At 40.2% G+C, this 27,705-nt stretch overlaps 3 protein-coding genes and 2 pseudogenes across 4 annotated transcripts in view; all 5 read right to left on the bottom strand.

Moving 5' to 3' along the window:
• Nucleotides 1-5,903: 5,903 nt before the first annotated feature.
• On the bottom strand, nt 5,904-7,567 carry LOC148096791 (uncharacterized; annotated as a pseudogene).
• Nucleotides 7,568-9,306: 1,739 nt separating this feature from the next.
• Nucleotides 9,307-11,063, bottom strand: LOC148096790 (uncharacterized). Its single transcript, XM_087835078.1, has one exon. The coding sequence runs from the start codon at nt 10,905-10,907 to the stop codon at nt 9,651-9,653; it is 1,257 nt and encodes a 418-aa protein (XP_087691204.1). The 5' UTR covers nt 10,908-11,063; the 3' UTR covers nt 9,307-9,650.
• Nucleotides 11,064-12,976: 1,913 nt separating this feature from the next.
• On the bottom strand, nt 12,977-14,156 carry LOC148096789 (uncharacterized; annotated as a pseudogene).
• An 806-nt stretch (nt 14,157-14,962) lies between these two features.
• LOC148096788 (sperm axonemal maintenance protein CFAP97D1-like) lies at nt 14,963-15,903 on the bottom strand. The gene is made up of 4 exons (XM_087834836.1): nt 15,772-15,903; nt 15,541-15,659; nt 15,264-15,449; nt 14,963-15,125 (listed from the first exon to the last, which is right to left on the bottom strand). Exons 1-4 carry the CDS (start codon nt 15,901-15,903, stop codon nt 14,963-14,965), a joined length of 600 nt encoding a protein of 199 aa, XP_087690962.1.
• A 10,629-nt stretch (nt 15,904-26,532) lies between these two features.
• paqr7a (progestin and adipoQ receptor family member VII, a) overlaps nt 26,533-27,705 on the bottom strand; it is a 9,959-nt gene continuing 8,786 nt past the window's right edge. For both annotated transcript variants that reach the window (XM_035909720.2, XM_006795259.2), the window contains exon 2: nt 26,533-27,705. This exon is cut by the window's right edge and continues 1,201 nt beyond it. The gene's annotated coding sequence lies outside the window, so the exon portion shown is untranslated.

Genomic DNA, 27,705 nt, shown 5'->3' with positions numbered 1-27,705 from the left:
AGAGTGACAAAAACATTAGTGTCCGTTGTGTGTGGGAAGAAAACTTCTTTTTACAGCGAAAAAAAACCCCCTAATCCTCCAAGCAAGCACCGAGTGCGCTGTGACGAAATGGGAAATTCACAGAGAAACTCGCAGAGTTTCCAACTGACCGCTGCAGCTCACCTGCACCAGGGTAAACCTCCGCCTACCCTAATTCTGCTTTACAGGTGAAAATAGAGCAACAGGACCGCTAGTCTTTGATTTTATTTATTTTCTGCTGTGTTTTACTTGCATCTATTTGAAAGACTGAGTGTAAACATAAAATTATTTTATTTTATGTGCTGGAATGTGCAGAAAAAAGGTTTAAATGTTAAACTAATTTCTTCAAGTCAGAGAATGTTGCATATAATTTAATTTTTGCTTGATGCATAAAGTTAAAAGATTAAAACTAATAAAATAAGTTTTAAAAAGAGACTTTTCCATTTGATTACATTTTGTATGATGGAATATGCAGAAAAAGTAGAATTGGGCTGAAAGATCTATCGCTTTATCACCTATTCAGGTTGTAAATCGTGTTTTTAAAAAGTAACTACGTAACTAAGTAAATAATTACTTTTGAAAATAAGTAATCAGTAAAGTAATGGGATTACTTTTTGGGGGAAGTAATCAGTAATTAGTTACTTATATTAGCAATTAATCTAGGGATGCACCGATACCGATACTGGTATCGCGGCCGATACTGTAAAATGTGTGTGTACTCATACTCGTAAAAGTTAACCGATACCATGAACCGATACTAACTTATTTCATTAGTCAGAGGGTGGCTGGTCATTTCTGTTGTAGTTTTTTAGATTGGTCACTAGGGGGACATCCCGTGCTAAACAGGCACAGGGTTAGGCGAGTGAGACTGGCAGCTCCAGATAAAAAAGAGAAACTGGAGGCTGCTGTATAGGCTAAACAAAATGTCAGCAGTGTGGACCGGAACAGCCAACTTTAACTCAGGTTTTGGAAAAGCGATGAAAAATGTCAAGAGAAAATCCACAGGTAGTTAAAATAACAGAGGCTCTGACTCATTTTATTTCTCTGGATGACCAGCCAATGCCGGTCGTGGAAAACATAGGATTGAACCGTCTTCTCAGCATACTCGAGCCGCGATATGAAATTGGACACTCTGCAATAATTTAAAAGTTTATTTTATTCTCAAACCTAATTTGTATTTATTTTATTCCAAACAGAAGTGTTTATTTATTATTATAAATAAACACTTTATAATATATTATAAATATATTATATAAGCTCGAGACGGTGCCCAATAGTTCAGTGATATTTTGTTAAATTACAATGTGGATACTCCGCAATAATTTAACAGAAGTGCTTATTTTTCACTTGAAATTTTTTTTGTGGTCATTTTTATTAAGATTTTATTTTTTATCGGCAGAGAATAAAATAAAACCTGTCTTCCAATTCATTGCATTTGTGTGTGTGTGTGTGTGGTAGAAGTATCGATTTTTGTACTCAGTATCGGCAAGTACTCAGATCCAAGTATCGGTATCGTATCGGTTTGAAAAAATTGGTATCGTTGCATCCCTAAATTAATCAGTAAGTAATCAGTAATTAGTTACTGATTACTTTTTTCAAGTAACTTGACCAACACTGTTTATCACTGAAGATGACATCATAAACCTAACTGAAGTACCAGGACCACATGAAGCTCAAGAGAAGATCTATTTTCAAACAGTTAGAATAGTAGGGAATAACAAATGTACATCTATCATTTTCACAGTTTGGAAAATTTGTATAACATTGTCAGCTGCAAACCAATTAAAAATCCCAACACAAAACCTCTCTTGTTTGCTGATCACGGTAATATAGGCACATTAAAACACTGCACCTTAAATAAAACAAATATGTCTATTAGCAAAAGAATTCATAGAAGTCAGAAGAGTAAAAAAAACAGTTGTACTTATGCCCCTGATTACTGCATTAATTTTAACAAACATAACATGAACAAAGGCAGTCCCAAAGTGTGCGCTCAAAGGCTACTGTGTGATTGTTGGGGTTTTGTAGCCTTTACCTTGCAAATATACCACTTGTTGTGAACTGGGACAGTATAATTTAAACTGAATAGAAGTAAAGTGAATAGTAGAGAGCTGTTAGATTGTATTTTGTTAGTCATAACTTGCAAGAAACACTCGGAAACCAACCAGCCAAACCAACAATAGGATACAGGAACAGACTTCTTATTCTAAAAAGAAGTTTGGACTTCAAACTTGAGGATGCTGCAAACAGAAAACAAATCTGAGCATGAGATGAACACAAGTTCCCCCATTACTGATTAAAATGGGAGAGAACGGTGTGTTCGATTTCAAAGACTGAACCCTGAATTCCCTGCCTTCCACTAAGTGCTGAAAGAAACTGCAAGGGGTTTAACCAGCTACTTGGCTGCTCCAAAGCATTTGTCAGACAGAAAGTTTTTATTTTTTCATCTTAACTCTGTCATTGGCTCAAAAGCCGGCACATTCAATGCCTGCAGCTCTAGAGTGAATTGAAGTTCCCACACTGGAGAAACAGTTTGCATTAGCTACCCAGTCATGCCCTAAAGCTGGCCTTAGACCAATGTGGGTAAAAAGAAGCCTTGAGGTTTAAAGCAGCTCAATCAGCTTTGAAGGGATATTACAGCATCGTCTCACAAAAGTGATAATCTCAGTCAGTCATCTCATTCCTGATCCAATAAGAAAGCTCATCACGACGGATACGACTCTTATGAGAAGGACACTTTCAGCTGTAGCTGACTCAAGATATCGATGCCAAACCCTCCCATTCAGCTAGTTTGGGAGCTTCATTGTTGATTGTAAAGGGCCACAGAGAAGGGCTTTTGGACCATCATCATCCTTTTTTCCTTCTTGACCCATCTGTTGGCAACATCTTCAGGGGATTGGCCAGCACAGGACGAGACCATGTGGATGACAGAACTGTCAAGCCAACATGTGACAGTGATGTTTGCATTATTGCTGATAGTGATGGGATTTCCGGCTCTTTTTAGAGATCCGGCTCTTTCGGCTCGGCTCACTAAAAAGAGCCGGCTCTTTCGGCTCCGAACCGGCTCTTCAGGTTGTTTTGTTGCTTTAATTATTTAATCATTAACAATAATATAAAATTATGCGGTGGTTAGCACTGTTGCTGCACAGCACGGTGGCACGGTGGTTAGCACTGTTGCTGCACAGCAAGAAGGTCCTGAGTTCAATTCCACCATCAGGCCTTTCTGTGTGGAGTTTGCATGTTCTCCCCGTGTTTGTGTGGGTTCCCTCCGGGTACTCCGGCTTCCTCCCACCGTTCAAAGACATGCAGCTTGTGGGGATAGGTTAATTGGATAATCTAAATTGCCACTAGGTGTGAATGTGCGAATGAATGTGAGTGCGAATGGTTGTCTGTCCCTGTGTGTTGGCCCTGCGACAGACTGGCGACCTGTCCAGGGTGTACCCCGCCTCTCGCCCTATGACAGCTGGGATAGGCTCCAGCGCCCCCCGCGACCCTGAAAAGGAGAAGCGGAAGTGAATGGATGGATAAAATTATGCAGAAAAGGAATTACTAATGTAAAAAAAGTGGTTTTATTTATATATGTTTATATATGGCCCCTAGAGACAAAGCATGTACAAACTCTAAAGCACATACAAACTCCAAAACACATTTCTAGCGTTAACTGAACTTCCAAAACAGAGCTACCCAGATCACTTAAATTACACAATTGAAAGCATGTGTGTATTGTTTGTGTATTTATAGACAAGCACTCATATTTATTCAAATAATTAAAAAGAAATTAATTTACCTGTTACTACCACACACCAAATCCGGTTGTTGATACTTCCTGGCTTGTGTAGCCACTAGGTAACAAAAGCTCAACACTGTGCCCTAGCATCCTGGAGCACTTCTGTTGTCTTTTGTACGTGATTCTGAGTTTTTACGTGTTTTGTAGTTTGTACGTGTTTTGGAGTTTGTACGTGTTTTGGAGTTTGTTCATGCTTAGGAGTTTGACAGAGAATGTGCATGTTCTTTTTGTTTTCATATTATAATTTATATTTAATTGTGTTGTGGTTTGCAGTGTTTTGTGTTGTTTCACTTTAAATTTATAAAAGGAAAAAGCTGAAAATTTAAATAGTTAAAAGTTGAAATGTGAATAGTTGATTTTTGTATTATATGATTTATTTATTACATTTTATATGGGGTGAATAAATAAAAGTATATTTATGGTGGCCCCTACAGACAAAGCACGTACAAACTCCAAATCACGTACAAACTCAAAAACACGTACAAACTCCAAAACACGTAAAAACACAGACAAACTCCAAAACACGTAAAAACTCAGAAGCACATAAAAACTCAAAACACGTACAAAAGACAACAGAAGTGCTCCAGGATGATAGGCGCAGTGTTGAGCTTTTGTTACCTAGTGGCTACACAAACCAGGAAGTACCAACGACTGAATTTGGTGTGTGGTAATAACAGGTAAATGAACTTTTTTTTAAAAATTACTTGACTATATATGAATGCTTGTGTATAAATACACAAACAATACACATATGCTTTCATGCTTTCAATTGTGTAATTTAAGTGATCTAGGTAGCTCTGTTTTGGAAGTTCAGTTCATGCTAGAAATGTGTTTTGGAGTTTGTACGTGTTTTGTCTCTAGGGGCCACCGCATATATTTATATATAAACATATATAAATAAAACCACTTTTTTTTACATTAGTAATTCCTTTTGTGCATAATTTTATATTATTGTTAATAATAAATTAATTAAAGCAACAAAACAAGCTGAAGAGCCGGTTCGGAGCCGAAAGAGCCGGTTCTCTAAAAAGAGCCGGAAATCCTATCCACCATCACTATCCACCGTGTCCTTTTCATGCTTTGCCTCTACAAGCGGTGAAATGCCGTGTCTATTACACATTTGGTGTGATACTTGTTGTACAGACAGCAGTAGTCTTACTTTGTTCCTAACAAGGTAAAAGTCTGTTTGTATGAAACACAGCAGCAGTGGTGACAGCAGGGGAAAAGATCACTTTTCTACATGATTAACAGTTGTTGTGCAAATTAACTGTAATTAGTTTTTTTTAACTAGCAAATTTTTTGATTGTGTTTAAAGTATTCTCTTTCACTCCATCTGCATTGTTTCCACTGTGACATAGCGTCTTTGGTGTCAGTGCACGTCTTTGTTTATTTTTATTCAGATAGCAAGGAAACGTCTTTGTGCAGAATCCGTGCACCAGCTCTCATTTACTGTTTTAGCTGTTGGGTGGTTGTCGAAATTTTCTAAGGTTTAACCTGATATTCTGGCGTTTTGAGCAAAATGAATTTATATTTAAAAGTCAATTCAGGATTTTAATGAATCAATACCATGTTATGCAAGCTAGAATTTATTTTAATCGAAAGATCAATAATCAAAACCCACCCCTAGAAGGTACTAATGGAAAAGGGCCATCTTAGTCATCCTGGCACCTGGAAATGAAACCCTTTTGATTGGGGAATGATGAGGTGAAACTTTTCTGTCCTTATTTCTTGTGAAGTGTGAAAATGTTTCACTCAGTACAGTGCGCTCCAGCTGTGAGGCTCCAGCTGCTGTTATGCAGCTGATGAATTGGTAATTGTGCACTGACTGGTCCTGGTATTCTCCTAACCCCAAAGCTGTTGCTGCTGAGAAAAATGTAATTTACACAGCTGGAGAAGCAATGTACAGGAAGTACCTCCCCACTCTGCTTTTGCTGATTTCACAGTAGTCCTCCAGTCTGTCTCCCAGTCATTCTCACACATAATCTCCATAATGATGTTGGTGGTACAGGACCACTGTTTTATCTACTCAGACAATCACTATCAGACACGTAGTAGTAAACAAAACTAAAGTAAACAAAATCAAACATCAACATTTTTAAGTATTTCAAGATTTTTATTATTTGTATTGTAATGGCTGATGGATGGTGAAGACTTTGCAATATAACTGTTGTTGTGAATATTTTCACAACAACAGTTATATTTTCACAACTGTTGTTGTGAAAAAAAACCCCCAACAATCAAATGATCCCCTATGAGCAAGCACATGGCGACAGTGGGGAGGAAAAACTCCCTTTGAACAGGAAGAAACCTCCAGCAGATCCAGGCTCAGGGAGGGGCGGCTACCTGCTGCGACCGGTTTGGGGGGGTGTTATTTATATTTTACTGCTGTTAATATTTCCACGTCTCTGATAAGCGTGGTACGTAAGGTGCAACAACCCTGTATTATTTTTCAATAATGGGGGCACGCTGAGTTTTCTGTGGTTTAACAGGAAGAGAAGGGGGGGGTGGAAGTAAATTTTTATTTGTGTTTATGTCCCACGTCTCTGATAAGCGTGGTGCGTAAGGTGCAACAAGCTTGTATTGCTTTTTGATAATGGGGGCACGCTGAGTTTTTTGTGGTTTAACAGGAAGAGAAGGGGGGGGTGGAAGTAAATTTTTATTCGTGTTTATGTCCCACGTCTCTGATAAGCGTGGTGCGTAAGGTGCAACAAGCTTGTATTGCTTTTTGATAATGGGGGCACGCTCTGTTTTTTGTGGTTTAACAGGAAGAGAAGGGGGGGGTGGAAGTAAATTTTTATTTGTGTTTATGTCCCACGTCTCTGATAAGCGTGGTGCGTAAGGTGCAACAAGCTTGTATTGCTTTTTGATAATGGGGGCACGCTGAGTTTTTTGTGGTTTAACAGGAAGAGAAGGGGGGGGTGGAAGTAAATTTTTATTCGTGTTTATGTCCCACGTCTCTGATAAGCGTGGTGCGTAAGGTGCAACAAGCTTGTATTGCTTTTTGATAATGGGGGCACGCTCTGTTTTTTGTGGTTTAACAGGAAGATGAGGCAGGGGTGGGAGTAAATTTTTTTTTGTGTTTATGTCCCACGTCTCTGATAAGCGTGGTGCATAAGGTGCAACAAGCTTGTATTGCTTTTTGATAATGGGGGCACGCTCTGTTTTTTGTGGTTTAACAGGAAGATGAGGCAGGGGTGGAAGTAAATTTTTATTCGTGTTTATGTCCCACGTCTCTGATATGCGTGGTGCGTAAGGTGCAACAACCTTGTATTGCTTTTCAATAATGGGGGCACGCTGTGGTTTCTGTGGTTTCTCAGACACGGGAGGGGGAATGAATTTTTTAGCATTAGCTGGCGAGTCTTTCGCTACAGACACAAGCCTGTTTGATTTATTAACAAACAGGCATTCCGTTTCAGGTGTTGTTTGTTCTGAGCAACGGAAGAAACCAACCCGATCAGTACTGCCAGCCTCACCCCACTCCCGACTTACCCTTTGTTCGTCCTGCATTCTCTCTCTCTTTAGTCGGATTGTGTGCTCCCAGCCGTTGTGGAGTGACTGGAGCGTTGCAATCCTTTTCCCCTCGTCTTTGACGCTTTTTTTCTCTGTTTTTGTGGCTTCTTTTTCAGCCCGCAACTCTTCAGTTGTGCGAACCTTTGCACGGGAAACGCGATCGTTAGCTCTGGCATAAATGTGAGACATATTTAATAAAGGTTGACTTTCAGCAGTATTTTAGATTTTCAGCGATACTTTAGACGGACCAACTTTGAACTTCACTGGTGTAGAGTGTCGCTAAGGCTCAATTTAGGCTATTTGGAAGCTCCTTCGAAGCACCTTTGTTGTGACGTTGCAAAGGCCTTTGATCTGTCCGAGCTTAAGCCCCGCCCCCGACTCCGTTGTCTGTGACGGTTCTCAGGCTGTGGCAGGGTCTGCACGCTTGAAGTACGCGCACTACGCGTACTACGTACTACGAGAAGTGCGGAAGTGAGAGGCTTGTGAAATGGGACGGTCTAGTCTCCGTCGCGCTTCCAAGGTTGCCCAGGAAGTACCAACGACTGGATTTGGTGTGTGGTAATAACAGGTAAATGAACTTTTTTTTAAAAATTACTTGACTATATATGAATGCTTGTGTATAAATACACAAACAATACACATATGCTTTCATGCTTTCAATTGTGTAATTTAAGTGATCTAGGTAGCTCTGTTTTGGAAGTTCAGTTCATGCTAGAAATGTGTTTTGGAGTTTGTACGTGTTTTGTCTCTAGGGGCCACCGCATATATTTATATATAAACATATATAAATAAAACCACTTTTTTTTTACATTAGTAATTCCTTTTGTGCATAATTTTATATTATTGTTAATAATAAATTAATTAAAGCAACAAAACAAGCTGAAGAGCCGGTTCGGAGCCGAAAGAGCCGGTTCTCTAAAAAGAGCCGGAAATCCTATCCACCATCACTATCCACCGTGTCCTTTTCATGCTTTGCCTCTACAAGCGGTGAAATGCCGTGTCTATTACACATTTGGTGTGATACTTGTTGTACAGACAGCAGTAGTCTTACTTTGTTCCTAACAAGGTAAAAGTCTGTTTGTATGAAACACAGCAGCAGTGGTGACAGCAGGGGAAAAGATCACTTTTCTACATGATTAACAGTTGTTGTGCAAATTAACTGTAATTAGCTTTTTTTTAACTAGCAAATTTTTTGATTGTGTTTAAAGTATTCTCTTTCACTCCATCTGCATTGTTTCCACTGTGACATAGCGTCTTTGGTGTCAGTGCACGTCTTTGTTTATTTTTATTCAGATAGCAAGGAAACGTCTTTGTGCAGAATCCGTGCACCAGCTCTCATTTACTGTTTTAGCTGTTGGGTGGTTGTCGAAATTTTCTAAGGTTTAACCTGATATTCTGGCGTTTTGAGCAAAATGAATTTATATTTAAAAGTCAATTCAGGATTTTAATGAATCAATACCATGTTATGCAAGCTAGAATTTATTTTAATCGAAAGATCAATAATCAAAACCCACCCCTAGAAGGTACTAATGGAAAAGGGCCATCTTAGTCATCCTGGCACCTGGAAATGAAACCCTTTTGATTGGGGAATGATGAGGTGAAACTTTTCTGTCCTTATTTCTTGTGAAGTGTGAAAATGTTTCACTCAGTACAGTGCGCTCCAGCTGTGAGGCTCCAGCTGCTGTTATGCAGCTGATAAATTGGTAATTGTGCACTGACTGGTCCTGGTATTCTCCTAACCCCAAAGCTGATGCTGCTGAGAAAAATGTAATTTACACAGCTGGAGAAGCAATGTACAGGAAGTACCTCCCCACTCTGCTTTTGCTGATTTCACAGTAGTCCTCCAGTCTGTCTCCCAGTCATTCTCACACATAATCTCCATAATGATGTTGGTGGTACAGGACCACTGTTTTATCTACTCAGACAATCACTATCAGACACGTAGTAGTAAACAAAACTAAAGTAAACAAAATCAAACATCAACATTTTTAAGTATTTCAAGATTTTTATTATTTGTATTGTAATGGCTGATGGATGGTGAAGACTTTGCAATATAACTGTTGTTGTGAATATTTTCACAACAACAGTTATATTTTCACAACTGTTGTTGTGAAAAAAAAACCCCAACAATCAAATGATCCCCTATGAGCAAGCACATGGCGACAGTGGGGAGGAAAAACTCCCTTTGAACAGGAAGAAACCTCCAGCAGATCCAGGCTCAGGGAGGGGCGGCTACCTGCTGCGACCGGTTTGGGGGGGTGTTATTTATATTTTACTGCTGTTAATATTTCCACGTCTCTGATAAGCGTGGTGCGTAAGGTGCAACAACCTTGTATTATTTTTCAATAATGGGGGCACGCTGAGTTTTCTGTGGTTTAACAGGAAGAGAAGGGGGGGGTGGAAGTAAATTTTTATTCGTGTTTATGTCCCACGTCTCTGATAAGCGTGGTGCGTAAGGTGCAACAAGCTTGTATTGCTTTTTGATAATGGGGGCACGCTCTGTTTTCTGTGGTTTAACAGGAAGATGAGGCAGGGGTGGGAGTAAATTTTTATTCGTGTTTATGTCCCACGTCTCTGATAAGCGTGGTGCGTAAGGTGCAACAAGCTTGTATTGTTTTTTGATAATGGGGGCACGCTCTGTTTTTTGTGGTTTAACAGGAAGAGAAGGGGGGGGTGGAAGTAAATTTTTATTTGTGTTTATGTCCCACGTCTCTGATAAGCGCGGTGCATAAGGTGCAACAAGCTTGTATTGTTTTTTGATAATGGGGGCACGCTCTGTTTTTTGTGGTTTAACAGGAAGAGAAGGGGGGGGTGGAAGTAAATTTTTATTTGTGTTTATGTCCCACGTCTCTGATAAGCGTGGTGCATAAGGTGCAACAAGCTTGTATTGCTTTTTGATAATGGGGGCACGCTCTGTTTTTTGTGGTTTAACAGGAAGAGAAGGGGGGGGTGGAAGTAAATTTTTATTCGTGTTTATGTCCCACGTCTCTGATAAGCGTGGTGCATAAGGTGCAACAAGCTTGTATTGCTTTTTAATAATGGGGGCACGCTCTGTTTTTTGTGGTTTAACAGGAAGATGAGGCAGGGGTGGAAGTAAATTTTTATTCGTGTTTATGTCCCACGTCTCTGATATGCGTGGTGCGTAAGGTGCAACAAGCTTGTATTGCTTTTCAATAATGGGGGCACGCTGTGGTTTCTGTGGTTTCTCAGACACGGGAGGGGGAATGAATTTTTTAGCATTAGCTGGCGAGTCTTTCGCTACAGACACAAGCCTGTTTGATTTATTAACAAACAGGCATTCCGTTTCAGGTGTTGTTTGTTCTGAGCAACGGAAGAAACCAACCCGATCAGTACTGCCAGCCTCACCCCACTCCCGACTTATCCTTTGTTCGTCCTGCATTCTCTCTCTCTTTAGTCGGATTGTGTGCTCCCAGCCGTTGTGGAGTGACTGGAGCGTTGCAATCCTTTTCCCCTCGTCTTTGACGCTTTTTTTCTCTGTTTTTGTGGCTTCTTTTTCAGCCCGCAACTCTTCAGTTGTGCGAACCTTTGCACGGGAAACGCGATCGTTAGCTCTGGCATAAATGTGAGACATATTTAATAAAGGTTGACTTTCAGCAGTATTTTAGATTTTCAGCGATACTTTAGACGGACCAACTTTGAACTTCACTGGTGTAGTGTGTCGCTAAGGCTCAATTTAGGCTATTTGGAAGCTCCTTCGAAGCACCTTTGTTGTGACGTTGCAAAGGCCTTTGATCTGTCCGAGCTTAAGCCCCGCCCCCGACTCCGTTGTCTGTGACGGTTCTCAGGCTGTGGCAGGGTCTGCACGCTTGAAGTACGCGCACTACGCGTACTACGTACTACGAGAAGTGCGGAAGTGAGAGGCTTGTGAAATGGGACGGTCTATTCTCCGTCGCGCTTCCAAGGTTGCCCAGGAAGTACCAACGACTGGATTTGGTGTGTGGTAATAACAGGTAAATGAACTTTTTTTTAAAAATTACTTGACTATATATGAATGCTTGTGTATAAATACACAAACAATACACATATGCTTTCATGCTTTCAATTGTGTAATTTAAGTGATCTAGGTAGCTCTGTTTTGGAAGTTCAGTTCATGCTAGAAATGTGTTTTGGAGTTTGTACGTGTTTTGTCTCTAGGGGCCACCGCATATATTTATATATAAACATATATAAATAAAACCACTTTTTTTTACATTAGTAATTCCTTTTGTGCATAATTTTATATTATTGTTAATAATAAATTAATTAAAGCAACAAAACAAGCTGAAGAGCCGGTTCGGAGCCGAAAGAGCCGGTTCTCTAAAAAGAGCCGGAAATCCTATCCACCATCACTATCCACCGTGTCCTTTTCATGCTTTGCCTCTACAAGCGGTGAAATGCCGTGTCTATTACACATTTGGTGTGATACTTGTTGTACAGACAGCAGTAGTCTTACTTTGTTCCTAACAAGGTAAAAGTCTGTTTGTATGAAACACAGCAGCAGTGGTGACAGCAGGGGAAAAGATCACTTTTCTACATGATTAACAGTTGTTGTGCAAATTAACTGTAATTAGTTTTTTTTAACTAGCAAATTTTTTGATTGTGTTTAAAGTATTCTCTTTCACTCCATCTGCATTGTTTCCACTGTGACATAGCGTCTTTGGTGTCAGTGCACGTCTTTGTTTATTTTTATTCAGATAGCAAGGAAACGTCTTTGTGCAGAATCCGTGCACCAGCTCTCATTTACTGTTTTAGCTGTTGGGTGGTTGTCGAAATTTTGTAAGGTTTAACCTGATATTCTGGCGTTTTGAGCAAAATGAATTTATATTTAAAAGTCAATTCAGGATTTTAATGAATCAATACCATGTTATGCAAGCTAGAATTTATTTTAATCGAAAGATCAATAATCAAAACCCACCCCTAGAAGGTACTAATGGAAAAGGGCCATCTTAGTCATCCTGGCACCTGGAAATGAAACCCTTTTGATTGGGGAATGATGAGGTGAAACTTTTCTGTCCTTATTTCTTGTGAAGTGTGAAAATGTTTCACTCAGTACAGTGCGCTCCAGCTGTGAGGCTCCAGCTGCTGTTATGCAGCTGATGAATTGGTAATTGTGCACTGACTGGTCCTGGTATTCTCCTAACCCCAAAGCTGATGCTGCTGAGAAAAATGTAATTTACACAGCTGGAGAAGCAATGTACAGGAAGTACCTCCCCACTCTGCTTTTGCTGATTTCACAGTAGTCCTCCAGTCTGTCTCCCAGTCATTCTCACACATCTCCATAATGATGTTGGTGGTACAGGACCACTGTTTTATCTACTCAGACAATCACTATCAGACACGTAGTAGTAAACAAAACTAAAGTAAACAAAATCAAACATCAACATTTTTAAGTATTTCAAGATTTTTATTATTTGTATTGTAATGGCTGATGGATGGTGAAGACTTTGCAATATAACTGTTGTTGTGAATATTTTCACAACAACAGTTATATTTTCACAACTGTTGTTGTGAAAAAAAACCCCCAACAATCAAATGATCCCCTATGAGCAAGCACATGGCGACAGTGGGGAGGAAAAACTCCCTTTGAACAGGAAGAAACCTCCAGCAGATCCAGGCTCAGGGAGGGGTGGCTACCTGCTGCGACCGGTTTGGGGGTGTTATTTATATTTTACTGCTGTTAATATTTCCACGTCTCTGATATGCGTGGTGCGTAAGGTGCAACAAGCTTGTATTATTTTTCAATAATGGGGGCACGCTGAGTTTTCTGTGGTTTAACAGGAAGAGAAGGGGGGGGTGGAAGTAAATTTTTATTCGTGTTTATGTCCCACGTCTCTGATAAGCGTGGTGCGTAAGGTGCAACAAGCTTGTATTGCTTTTTGATAATGGGGGCACGCTCTGTTTTCTGTGGTTTAACAGGAAGATGAGGCAGGGGTGGGAGTAAATTTTTATTCGTGTTTATGTCCCACGTCTCTGATAAGCGTGGTGCGTAAGGTGCAACAAGCTTGTATTGCTTTTTGATAATGGGGGCACGCTCTGTTTTCTGTGGTTTAACAGGAAGAGAAGGGGGGGGTGGAAGTAAATTTTTATTCGTGTTTATGTCCCACGTCTCTGATAAGCGTGGTGCGTAAGGTGCAACAAGCTTGTATTGCTTTTTGATAATGGGGGCACGCTCTGTTTTCTGTGGTTTAACAGGAAGATGAGGCAGGGGTGGGAGTAAATTTTTATTCGTGTTTATGTCCCACGTCTCTAATAAGCGTGGTGCGTAAGGTGCAACAACCTTGTATTGCTTTTCAATAATGGGGGCACGCTGTGGTTTCTCAGACACGGGAGGGGGAATGAATTTTTTAGCATTAGCTGGCGAGTCTTTCGCTACAGACACAAGCCTGTTTGATTTATTAACAAACAGGCATTCCGTTTCAGGTGTTGTTTGTTCTGAGCAACGGAAGAAACCAACCCGATCAGTACTGCCAGCCTCACCCCACTCCCGACTTACCCTTTGTTCGTCCTGCATTCTCTCTCTCTTTAGTCGGATTGTGTGCTCCCAGCCGTTGTGGAGTGACTGGAGCGTTGCAATCCTTTTCCCCTCGTCTTTGACGCTTTTTTTCTCTGTTTTTGTGGCTTCTTTTTCAGCCCGCAACTCTTCAGCTGTGCGAACCTTTGCACGGGAAACGCGATCGTTAGCTCTGGCATAAATGTGAGACATATTTAATAAAGGTTGACTTTCAGCAGTATTTTAGATTTTCAGCGATACTTTAGACGGACCAACTTTGAACTTCACTGGTGTAGTGTGTCGCTAAGGCTCAATTTAGGCTATTTGGAAGCTCCTTCGAAGCACCTTTGTTGTGACGTTGCAAAGGCCTTTGATCTGTCCGAGCTTAAGCCCCGCCCCCGACTCTGTTGTCTGTGACGGTTCTCAGGCTGTGGCAGGGTCTGCACGCTTGAAGTACGCGCACTACGCGTATTACGTACTACGAGAAGTGCGGAAGTGAGAGGCTTGTGAAATGGGACGGTCTAGTCTCCGTCGCGCTTCCCAGGTTGCCTAGCAACCATGATACTAACCGCTGGAAACGTGCCATACAACTTTGTTTGACAGAAATGAAGGAGAACATATTTTGTTCATTTGTTTGTTTGTTTCTACAAGAGCTTTGTGTGATTTGATAAGTATCTGAGACTGAGACCACAGGACCGTAAAACATGATTTTTGGGCTTCATTTCTCTACTGAACAGTCATTTAAGATTAGTTAGTAAATAACAATTAGCTAATGTTGTTCATATCACTTTGGTAATGTAAATATAATATGGCCAATATTATAGTTATTATATTAATCATTATTAGCTATTACAGCAGTGAACATGAACTCTGTGTCAAATACTGAGCCTCAGTACAGATTCAAGTTGCAGTTATTTATATAATATTGGATTGGATTGGATTTATATAGCGCTTTTCAAGGCACCCAAAGCGCTTTACAATAGCTTCATAGAACTGAAACAAACATTTATTTTTAGCTCCATTCTGCTGCTGATACATACAAACCGGATTGCAAAAAAGTTGTTTTTATTTTTAGGATTATTAGGAGTATTTTTAAATACATCAAAAACATGTGACTTTTCAATGGAATGACTGCTTTAATTTATTTATTTTGGATTTTAGGGTGTATCTTGTGATTTCTTTCTTTCATTCCTTTTCTCATTTGGTAGTGCATTTGGTTTAAAGGTATCTGTATTCCTGTATCCTCTTCCTAGTTGCTCGTTTTCCTTCTTTTGTTTTGCACCACATTTCCTGCTTACCTTGCTGCTTTTCTCTTGTCCCCAGCAGTGACACATGAGATCAGGTGTTCACATTTTTATCTGATTTGTACATATAGTGTGAAACAAAAGCATATAGAGCATAGAAGTTAAGGAATGCAACGCAGCTTTAATACACACAAGGAAGAAAGAAAATGACACCTTTTGCTGATTTTCTCTGTCATGAGGATAGTGACTAATTCTTTCCATCACTTCGGTAGTTTTGAGCCAATCCTCGTGCCAAGCCCTCACACTATAGAAGGGTTTGCACTGGCTCAGTTTAAGCTGAATCCTTTGATTCTCTTGGGCAATTCTGAGCATTTCCAGCTGCTGATTTTTGTTCCCAAGGCTATATTGAAGAGAAAGAAAGCACAATTAAGCCGCCTTATTTCTTTGAAAACCCTATTGTTCTGACACGGTTATTACAAAACTTAACTGACCTTTTCTTTTCATAGAAATTCCAGTTGTCGACTCTTCCAGGTGTGCTCATAATATGTGATATAGTCTCTCTAAGCCTATTGTTTTCTCTCTGAATCTCCAGCATCCTCAGCGTTTCAGTCTTAATTCAACAAAAAGTGATTAGAAACAGTCACATATATAGGAGGTTATTCTAACTACATGTATGTAAAAACAGTGTTTTAGTCACTCTAAAACCTGGTCCTGCTACCTACCTGGTCAGATGGAAAACTACTGACTGCCTCATCTTGGTTGTGGCCAGTGAGCATTGGGACAGCAGGATCGACCAGGTCAAGTGGTTTCCAGTGCTTCTTTTGTGCCTGGGATCTTTTATTTTTTCTCGGCATCTGGTAGAATGTAAGCAGAAAAACAGAATATTAATTGTTGGCATTTCAAGCATGTGATCAGACCCAGCTTTCATTTTAAGTCAATCATAATAACCAGGTAGCTGCATTGGTAGCCAAAAGACTTTACACTGAAGTAAATGGACAAACAGTAAATGAATCAAAAATTTGATGTATACCAGCAATTTTTTATTTTAACCCTCTGATACACAAGATGACTACAAGAACAAAAAAAATCTGTCTTCTCTTTAAACAGACATATTGATAGTGTCACTACCCGGTCTTAAGGCTTTGTTAAGTAAAGTTCCATAACAGTTTGTATATTGTAATTGGGAAAGTGATTACCTTGAAAGTTTGGAGGCTGATTTGTTGACGACAGTTACTCCGTTTTGGTGTACAGTAATTGGGAAAGTAATTACCTTGCAAAGCTGGGAGGCAGTGTTGTTGCTGGGGCGCTGGTAGAATGCCAGCAGCAAGCAAACCTAGATGTTCACAGCTCCTACTTAACACCTTAAACTTTGCAAACAAATCTTACAAGAACATTTGGCAAAGTGATTGGCTTGCAAACCTAGGAGACAGTCTTGTTGCCCACAACAGTTTTGTTATAGAGTAATTGGAAAATTGGGTACCTTGCAAGGCTGACAGGCAGTCTCGTTGCTGGGAGGCGGTCTTGTTGCTGGGAGGCGGTCTTGTTGCTGGGAGGCGGTCTTGTTGCTGGGGCTCTGGCAGAATGCCAGCAGCAAGCAGACCCAGATGGTCACAGCTCCTACTTAACACCTTAAACTATGCAAACAAATCTCACAAGAATAATTAGAAAACTGATTGGCTTGTAAAGCTGAAATGTAGCCTTGTACTGTCTGGTTTAAATTTCCCGCTTAATATCCGCTAACTAGCTTTAGCATCGTGAGCAACAACACTAGCGAGACAAAAAGCGGCGTGAAACGCGATCGCCAAGGTACACATACCAAAAAATCACTTCGCCTCTTAAAAGTTTTAATTACAAACGATACCTCTGGAATAAAGTGACGTCCAACTGCTAACCACACCATCATTTTGTAGATATCAGCGTCAAACACAGAAAATCACTTTCAAAGTCAATTTCAAACCGGGAGACGCTTAATATCCGCTAACTAGCTTTAGCATCGTGCCGATGACCACGACAGACAAAGAAATCACCCAGACAAATGGCAAAATGGAAGACTGTTCTGTGGTCAGACGCGTCACGATTAAAAGTTCTTTTTGGAAATGTGGGACGCCATGTCATCCGGACCAAAGAGGACAAGGACAACCCAAGTTGTTATCAACGCTCAGTTCAGAAGCCTGCATCTCTGATGGTATGGGGTTGCATGAGTGCGTGTGGCATGGGCAGCTTGTATGTCTGGAAAGGCACCATCAATGCAGAAAAATATATTCAGGTTCTAGAACAACATATGCTCCCATCCAGACGTCATCTCTTTCAGGGAAGACCCTGTATTTTTCAACAAGATAATGCCAGACCACATTCTGCATCAATCACAACATCATGGCTGCGTAAGAGAAGGATCCGGGTACTGAAATGGCCAGTCTGCAGTCCAGATCTTTCACCTATAGAGAACATTTGGCGCATCATAAAGAGGAAGGTGCGACAAAGAAGGCCCAAGACGATTGAACAATTAGAGGCCTGTATTAGACAAGAATGGGAGAGCATTCCTACTTCTAAACTTGAGAAACTGGTCTCCTCGGTCCCCAGACGTCTGTTGAGTGTTGTATGAAGAAGGGGAGATGCCACTCAGTGGTAAATGAAAATGGCCTTGTCCCAACTTTTTTGGGATTTGTTGACACCATGACATTTTGTATCACCATATTTTTCCCTTAAAATGATAAATTTTCTCAGTTTCAACTTTTGTTCCGTGATTTACGTTCTATTCTGAATAAAATATTGACATTTGCCATCTCCACGTCGTTGCATTCAGTTTTTATTCACAATTTGTTTAGTGTCCCAACTTTTTTGGAATCCGGTTTGTACTTTAGGTTTTTGAATATTAAACTTGTTTCTGCCTTTCATAGTGTGTAACTTGAAGGCCCTGAGTACTTTCTCCAACACTGAAAACACTGGAATTGTCACGATCCTGGGTCTTATGACCCAGTGTTTTGAGTTTAGTTTATTTGGATGTTTATATGATTAAGCTCATGAGTTTTTCTAGTTCTTTGTTATTATATTCCCCTTGTGTCGTCCAACCCCTGTTAAGTCTCCCCTGCTCTTCATGTGTTTCATGTCTGTGTCTTACGTTGTCAAGTTCTGGTTGTCATGTCTGCATCTCATTATGTTTCCTATTTTATTTTGAAGAGATCTTGTGTTTTTATATTATGGATTATGTTTTGAGTCCTTTGTTGTACTGTTTCTTGTTTTCCTTCCATAGGTTTAGTTCTTTGGCTTTGTAATATGGCTTCCCTGTGTTCAATGTTGTGTCTACTGTGACCTTTTTGTACCATGTTTCTGGTCCCTATGTTCTGTCTTCTCTGTTGCTGTTAAGTTTGCATGTTTAGAGTTCAGTCAGTGTGTTCCCTGTTTTACTTTGAAGGTCCATGTCTCATGTGAGTGTTTCTAGGTTTGCTTCCCTTGTCTCGTCCAGCCTCATTATTCCCAGCTGTGCTCTCCTTCTGTGTCTCACTCCCTCGTTATCCCTCTGTGTATTTAAGCCCTGTGTTTCTCTTTGTCAGTGTCATAGTCTCCCTCATGCCTGTGTTTCCTAGCGTGTCAGTTTATCCATGTCCCAGTTTAGTTTTCCATGCCATTCTGCAATAAAGCAGCTTTTTTAATTTTAATTTCGTTGTCGTGAGTTTTGCGTTTGGGTCCTTCTCCTGCATGTACACAACCGAAACATGACAGGAATGACAAAATATTTTGAACATTACCTAATAAGACTGATTCAGGACAGACAATTAGTTATTTTAAACTTTCCTAGCAGTCCTTCACAAACAGGGAACAGTCTGTCTATTCTCTCCATCTGTCAGCTGCTGCTGGCTCTTCCTCCTCCTCTTCCTCACACACTGCTGAGTTTGTCCTGGTGGATCATCAGGGGTGCAAAGCCTCACAGATGATGTGCAGCAGTGGGTCCCTCAGTCTGTCCTCACTCTGGACACTTGCAGTTGTCACACATGGAAATCAAATGTGTGATAAGCTGCAGGATTCAAACACAAGTGTAACTTATAAATACATGTTCATACTTTTATTCTACAATCAGAGAGAAAGAAACAGAGAGAGAGTGCAGGACAGCCAGACTGGTGACAGTCTCAGGTGTATACACTGCTACAAAACAGCACAAGAGAAGGAGGATTTAGTGTTTGTGTTATTACGAGTGCTCAACAAGAAGAGTTCCCAGATGGTACAGTGGACACATGTGTGACTCCTGTGATTAAAGCATCTTTCTTTCAGCTTAACGAGTGAACCGTCAGCTCGTTCAAACACACGTTAAAGTCCGTTTGGCTCGACACCACCGAACAGAGGCAGCAATATAACATAGCTAACATTAACAGTGCAGTGAATCCTGCTTGTGCCGTGATATTTGGCAGCATTCACTGACTTTCAGCTTGTTGTGTTTGTGGATATATGACTGACTTTAATTATCCATATAATCATCACATTTTCTGTAAGATTAATGTCAAGTATTGAACGGCGTATATTTTAAAGTAAGGCTTTAAAACCCAGTTAGTACTAAAATTGCTAATGACACATAACTTTGCCGGTATGTGGCCAACAGTAATGTTTTAACGTTCTTCTTTATTAAACATTTGCGCATAAATAAGTGACATAATATTCAGTACTTACTTTAAAAAAAGTTTACTCTTCGGGCGCCCCGCTTCTGCCGTTTTTTTCCGGCAAAATTATCCACACCACCGCCGCGCTATAAAGTCTTGGATATGTTGGGCCATGGAGGATACACCGACCCATCCTTAAAATTCAGGAAAATGAGGGCCGCATTTGGAGCAGCCTTTGAATTGGAACAGCCTTCGTTGCGTCGCTGTGACCTAATCGCCCTTAAAATGCGGCCTTTAAGGCTGCAGACCCTGAATACAGTGCACCTTAGCATATGCTACTTCCGGTGGGGAAACTCCTGTAGGGCGCTTTGTTTTCCGGTGTGATATTTGCTCTTCAGTACACCACTGAAGACTATGTAGGTAAGGTTAGGGTTTTATTGTTTTTAGATTTTAGACTATACCGCTGTACCGCGATAGCGCATGTCGATGGTGTCATCAAGATGCGCCTGTTTTGGTCGAAAGCATTGCAGCGGCTGCAAACAACATCATCAGCAAATTATGCCGAGCGACAGTAATAGCAAAGAGATGTTCACACCTATGCGTCCAAACTGCAAATGAATTGCGCATAAGCGAAGCCGCTGCTCCCGCGCTGACTGTAACGCAGTCAGTTCTTCTTTTACTGTTATGCAGTTTTGTGGATCACAAGGTTTAAAACTACTAATAAACACACACACACACACAAATTAATTTCACCAGAGTGCCAATTTCGGGTCACTTTTGCTAGTCCAAGCCCGGATAAAGGAGCAGGGTTGGAATTGTAAAAAACAATAATTCCTAAAAGAAATTTAATTTGTAGTTCTAAATAAATTTGAAATGCATTTAGGACATTTTTACTCACTTTCTCTTCCACGATGTTATTTCTCTCTCCAACAACATAGGTTACAGGTCTGTAGACGACGCTATCAACATGGACCTACACTTCATCCTGCAGCATCTGGACTCTCCAGGAACCTACGCCAGGATCCTGTTTGTGGACTTCATCTCTGCCTTCAACACCATCCTTCCAGACCATCTCCAAGGCAAGCTTTCCCAGATGAATGTGCCTGATCCCATCTGCCGGTGGATCACTGACTTCCTGACGTACAGGAAGCAGCATGTGAGGCTGGGAAAGAACGTCTCGGACTCCCGGACCATCAGCACCGGCTCCCCTCAGGGCTGTGTTCTTTCTCCTCTGCTCTTCTCCCTGTACTCCAACTGCTGCACCTCCACCCACCAGTCTGTCAAGCTAATCAAGTTTGCAGATGACACCACCGTTATTGGACTCATCTCGGACGGGGATGAGTATGCCTACAGGAGGGAGGTTGAACGTCTGGTGTCCTGGTGCAGCCACAACAACCTGGTGCTGAATGCCCATTCGCACCAGAACCTCTCGCCATAAGAACAGTTTCTTCCCCTCTGCTGTTGGACTCTTGAACAATAACCATATGACTGTTCCCACCACTAAAACATGACCCTACGCTGTGTTCACTGCATCATTCCATGTTTGGCACTGATCACCACCTGCACTCATGTATATATCTATCTACTTAGCACTTTTCATTCTTATTTTTATGTCTATTTCAGCGTTATATGACAGTATGTTTGCACTAAGTACCGCAGCAATTTCCTAATGTTGTAAACCTGCTCAACATTTGGCAATAAAATCCTTTCTGATTCTGATTACAATTACATTAGCATGACCTATTATGCAAATTAGGCGATGACGTCATTTAGCGACTTCTAGTGACTTTTTGGTCAGCCAATAGTGATTTTCCTTACTGAGGAGTTGGCAACATTGCGTGAGGCTCCTGGCTACGGCAGCCGTAATGCTCCAGCAATCCATCAAGCGATGCGCCATCATAGCTTACCAAAGTCGTACTAAAACATTTTTTGACAGATTTCTATGTGCCGTGTACTACATAAAATCTGTTCGAGCTCAGAATTCATACATAAGGCACGCTGTCGATTTTTGAGAAAATTAAAGGATTGTAAGTGTGCCTTATAGTGTGTAAAATACGTTATACAGAAGAAAAGAATATATTACGATATATATCGTTACCGCATATGCTTCAAATTATACCGTGATATGGATTTTAGGCCATATCGCCCAGCCCTACTCCCCAGTGCCATCAGCAGTCATGCAGTCCCAAACAATGACATCTCACCACCATGCTTGACTGTAGGCAAGACATAATTGTGTTTGTACTCCTCACCTGGTTGCCGCCACACAACCTTGAGAACCATCTGAACCAAATACGTTTGTCTTGGTCTCATCAGACCACAGGTAATCCATGTCCTTAGTCTGCTTGTCTTCAGCAAACTGTTTGTAGGCTTTCTTGTGCATTATCTTTAGAAGAGGATTCCTTCTGGGATGAAAGCCATTTGATGCAGTGTATGAGCACTAACAGACTGGCCTTCAACCTCTGCAGCAATGCTGGCAGCACTCATACATCCATTTTTAAAAGACACCCCCTGGATATGATGCTGAGCATGTGCACTCAACGTCTTTGGTCGACCGTGGCGAGGTTTGTTCTGAGTGGTACCTGTCCTGTTAAACTGGTGTATGATCTTGGCCCCCATGCTACAGCTCAGTTTCAGGGTGTTGCCAATCTTCTTATAGCCCAGGCCATCTTTATATAGAGTAAAAATTATTCTTTTTTTTTTCAGATCCTCAGAGAAATCTTTGCCATGATGTGCCATGTTAGACTTCCAGTGACCAGTATGAGAGAGTGTTAGAGAAATTCAATTCAATTCAATTCAATTTTATTTATATAGCGCCAAATCACAACAAATGTCGCCTCAAGGCACTTCATAGATACAGAGAAAAGCCCAACAATCATATGACCCCCTATGAGCAAGCACTTTGGCGACAGTGGGAAGGAAAAACTCCCTTTTAACAGGAAGAAACCTCCGGCAGAACCAGGCTCAGGGAGGGGCGGCCATCTGCTGCGACCGGTTGGGGTGAGAGAAGGAAGACAGGATAAAAGACATGCTGTGGAAGAGAGACAGAGATTAATAACAGATATGATTCAATACAGAGAGGTCTATTAACACATAGTGAGTGAGAAAGGTGACTGGAAAGGAAAAACTCAATGCATCATGGGAATCCCCCGGCAGCCTACATCTATTGCAGCATAACTAAGGGAGGATTCAGGGTCACCTGGTCCAGCCCTAACTATATGCTTTAGCAAAAAGGAAAGTTTTAAGCCTAATCTTAAAAGTAGAGATAGTGTCTGTCTCCTGAATCCAAACTGGAAGCTGGTTCCACAGAAGAGGGGCCTGAAAACTGAAGGCTCTCCCTCCCATTCTACTTTTAAATACTCTAGGAACAACAAGTAGGCCTGCAGAGTGGGAGCGAAGTGCTCTAATAGGGTAATATGGTACTACAAGGTCATTAAGATAAGATGGGGCCTGATTATTTAAGACCTTGTATGTGAGGAGCAGGATTTTGAATTCAATTCTGGATTTAACAGGAAGCCAATGAAGGGAAGCCAAAACAGGAGAAATATGCTCTCTCTTTCTAGTCCCTGTCAGTACTATTGCTGCAGCATTTTGGATTAACTGAAGGCTTTTCAGTGAGTTTTTTGGACATCCTGATAATAATGAATTGCAGTAGTCCAGCCTGGAAGTAATAAATGCATGAACTAGTTTTTCAGCATCACTCTGAGACAGGATATTTCTAATTTTAGAGATGTTGCGCAAATGGAAGAACGCAGTCTTACATATTTGTTTAATATGTGCGTTGAAGGACATATCCTGGTCAAAAATGACTCCAAGGTTCCTCACAGTGTTACTGGAGACCAAGGTAATGCCATCCAGAGTAAGAATCTGGTTAGATACCATATTTCTAAGCTTTTCAGCGCCGAGTACAATGACCTCAGTTTTATCTGAGTTAAGAAGCAGAAAGTTAGCGGCCATCCAAGTCTTTATGTCTTTAAGACATTCCTGCAGTTTAACTAATTGGTGTGTGTTATCTGGCTTCATGGACAGATAGAGCTGGGTGTCATCTGCATAGCAGTGAAAATGTATGCTATGTCTTCTAATGATGCTGCCTAGGGGAAGCATGTATAATGTAAACAGAATTGGTCCTAGCACTGAACCCTGTGGAACTCCATAATTAACCTCAGTGTGTGAAGAGGACTCTCCATTTACATGCACAAATTGGAGTCTATTAGATAGATATGATACAAACCACTGCAGTGCAATACCTGTAATACCTACAGCATGTTCTAATCGCTCTAACAGGATATTATGGTCAACAGTATCGAATGCTGCACTAAGGTCAAGAAGGACAAGCACAGAGATGAGTCCACTGTCAGAGGCCATAAGAAGATCATTTGTAACCTTCACTAATGCTGTTTCTGTGCTGTGATGAACTCTGAAACCTGACTGAAACTCTTCAAATAAATCATTCCTCTGCAGATGATCAGTTAGCTGTTTGACAACTACTCTTTCAAGGATTTTTGATATGAAAGGAAGGTTGGAGATTGGCCTATAATTAGCTAAGACTGCTGGGTCTAGAGATGGCTTTTTGAGTAAAGGTTTAACTGCAGCCACCTTGAAGGCCTGTGGTACATAGCCGATTATTAGAGATAGGTTGATCATATATAAGATCGAAGAATTAATCAATGGCAGGACTTCTTTGAGCAGTTTTGTAGGAATGGGGTCTAAAAGACACGTTGATGGTTTGGAGGAAGTAATTATTGAAGTTAACTCAGAAAGATCGATTGGAGAAAAAGAGTCTAACTTAACATCAATGGAACTAAGAGTAGCTGTTGATAATATTACATCTGTGGGATGATTATTGGTAATTTTTTTCTCTAATGATAAAAATTTTATTTGTGAAGAAGTTCATGAAGTCATCACTAGTTAACGTTAAAGGGATGGTTGGCTCAAAAGAGCTCTGACTTTTTGTCAGCCTGGCTACAGTGCTGAAGAGAAACCTGGGGTTGTTCTTATTTTCTTCAATCAGTGATGAGTAGTAAGCTGTTCTGGCTTTGCGGAGGGCTTTCTTATAAAGCAACAAACTATTACTCCAGGCTAAATGATGATCCTCTAAATTTGTGACACGCCATTTCCTCTCCAGATTACGAGTCATCTGCTTTAGGGTACGTGTTTGAGAAATAACACCAAATTCAACACAACTTCTCCCAATTTGCACCTGAGATCTTGTAACACTAATAAGTCACATGACACCAGGAAGAGAAATGGCTAATTGGGCACAATTTGGACATTTTCACTTAGGGGTGTACTCACTTTTGTTGCCAGCAGCTGTGTGGTGAGTTATTTAAAGGGGATGGCAAATTTAGACTTATACAAGCTGTACACTGACTACTTTACATTGTATCAAAGTGTCATATCTTCAATGTTCTCCCATGAAAAGATACAATAAAATATTAACAAAAATGTGAGTGGTGTACTTACTTTTGTGAGATACTGTATATATGTACATATAATAGATACAAAGTAAGAAAAAATCAGTTGCATAAATTGTTAAGAAACTATTGGCAGAAAGATGTTATCTCAGTTGCGCAACCTGACAAATTACTTTTCAAAACTACAAATCCTCAATTTAATGCTTTAAAAAAAAATTTTTAGCAGTGAAATGATGTGTAATTTCAATTCAGCTTTACTGTCATTTCAATCATGGCAGAGTCTGTGCAATAGTGCATAATAACACTGTGGGTCAGTATTATCACCATTTTTGCTAGTACATACTCATATGGTAGCAAACTGTCAATCACAAGACAGGCCTGGCCTGAATCAGACTGAACTTTATCATGCTGTTTGATTCTAATAAGAAAAAAAAATTCAAAATAAACATCATTTTGTATTCACTGTAATGCGAACCTCACAACTGAGGCCGTAAATCCAGAAAAGTGTGTACACGGACATAAATCAAGGGCTTGAAATAAAATGTTTCCCTCTGCTGTTACTGCAGCTTACTGTAACTTTGTCTCTCCAAAACGTGAAAAGGACATGGTGGACCGGTGAGTTTATTGCATGCTTTCTTACTCATCATTTGTCTCAGAAATATTAATTTCATACACCAAAGCATATTATTTTGTGCTTATTTTCTATGACTTTTATAGTACTGGCAATGTCATGTCACTGAGATAACCAAGAGGAGCCCTTCTTGTTTTTCTGTAGGAACACTTTCTTTTGTTTGTTTTCAGGATTATGGAATTGAGTATTGGTCTTATATGGAGCCATTTAGCTGTGTAAACAAGCAAGTGGTGGGAACTGTGAGCTTTATCAAATCCTGTGTGTTCATGTTGACTATTAGATTTGCTGGCTTAAGCTGTTAGTACTTGCTAGACTAACTGAATGTGAACTGACAGGCCTATACATAGTCAGTCACAAGCTGGTTTACATAAGGTAAAGAGGTAAACTGTGTTGCCTAGCTCACGTGATTTTAATTTTTGGTTATTATGAGTTCACTTGGTGAGTTTTGGGTTTGTTGCTCATGTCATGAAAAACACTTTGCAACAACTACACATCTCTGGGCACTGAAAATGTCTGCTGCGTCTGACATATGAGCTACGATGATGTTTGATCCAGGCTAATTTACAATATAACAAGAAATATGACTGAGTGACCAATAAAATTACAAAAGCATTATATAAATGCAAGTATATGGCATTATACTTATCCTCTTTGTTTCTAGCAGCAATACCAACAGGTACCCTCATTTTGTATTGCTCATTGTTAATACTTTAAGCTGTGGCAAGATTACTACGACCCTGGAGCTGAGCAGCATATTACCTAACACCCTCATTAAAAAAAGTACTGTTATGGCTTCTGTGGTTGTGCAAGTATTGTTAGAAATTCACTCAATGAATAGAGAAAGGGTTTAATACATGAAAGACATTTCACATTGTTACATACAGAACAAAACAAGACTATTTCTGCCTCCAGAGATGCTTATTTGACTAATCCCACTAGTTTTCCTCTTGGTCAGTAGCATTATCATCTCCCACAAACACCAGCAAAAACCTCCCTTGCTTTGCACTTATGTGACATTCATAATCATTTCTTTAACATTCTAAAGGCACGCTTAATCACTGCCAGTAGTGGTTACAGTAAAGGTATATACCTGAAGAATACAAGGGTACAAAAACAAAAGGAAAAAACAAAACTGAACTGAAAACGATTTTCATTATATATTAAATCCCTCATACAAAAAAAAAAAAAATCTAGCTCGCTTAAATACATTAAATACATATTCCAAAGTGCTATGATGCTGAAACTTGTGGTGGCACAGCAACAAAAAATGAGGTTTAAATCTTAGACTGGCAGTCGACATCAACATTCCAGTGTGTCCTCAGAGCTTTAAAGCCTACATGCAGAAACCTTCGAAGACTCCGCACACTGTGCTATTATTTGATGGAGTAACCTTCAAGGAAAACTCAGCCTTCAAGGCAACTAAAGAAAAAAAGCCTACCAAGGCACAAAGTGAAGGTCTGAAATACTGCAGCTCTCTGGCAACACTATATTATAATATGACTTAGTTTTACTGTAGTGTTTGAACAGGAATTATGTAGCAGACTTTTTATCTTAAAGAAATGCAGATTTTAGCTGTGGTCAATAATCACCTTTAAAGAATACCTATAGTTACATTGTTAAAAACCAACATAAATCCATCCCTCTATCCATATATCCAGTTTCTTTTGTTTATCCAATTCAGGGTGTTGGGGGGTGGGGGGTGGGGGGGCATTATTTTGCACATTATTTGCACCTGAATTTGCAATTTGCAAAATAATTACTTGCACATTGCACAAAATCCTCTCCAGACATTGCTACAAAAATATCCTTACAACATGACAATTTAACAAAGTACATATCATCTGTTTAAATAACACTACTGTAAATTGACAGAATAACATGTAGGCAATCATTTTTTACTTTTAATGCTCTTCCTAAACTTACAGAATTGTACTCTTTTAAATAAAGCACCAGGCTTTGTTAATACATGAAAATTCTGTGTTATTCAGAAATAATCCATAAGAATATAAAAATTCTAATATC

This window comes from Neolamprologus brichardi, chromosome 22, assembly GCF_056152115.1.
Source record: "Neolamprologus brichardi isolate AB-2024 chromosome 22, ASM5615211v1, whole genome shotgun sequence".
NCBI lineage: Eukaryota > Metazoa > Chordata > Actinopteri > Cichliformes > Cichlidae > Neolamprologus > Neolamprologus brichardi.
Note: the sequence above shows the minus strand (reverse complement) of the source record. Positions and strands in the feature narration are given on the sequence as shown.

Coding starts and splice junctions, on each gene's coding strand:
- LOC148096790 (XM_087835078.1), bottom strand. CDS start 10,907: ATGTCTCACATTTATGCCAGAGCTAACGATCGCGTTTCCCGTGCAAAG.
- LOC148096788 (XM_087834836.1), bottom strand. CDS start 15,903: ATGCCGAGAAAAAATAAAAGATCCCAGGCACAAAAGAAGCACTGGAAA. Junction 15,450..15,540: donor AATTTCTATGAAAAGAAAAG/GTCAGTTAAGTT, acceptor TCTTCAATATAG/CCTTGGGAACAAAAATCAGC. Junction 15,126..15,263: donor GACAGAGAAAATCAGCAAAA/GGTGTCATTTTC, acceptor GTGTCACTGCTG/GGGACAAGAGAAAAGCAGCA.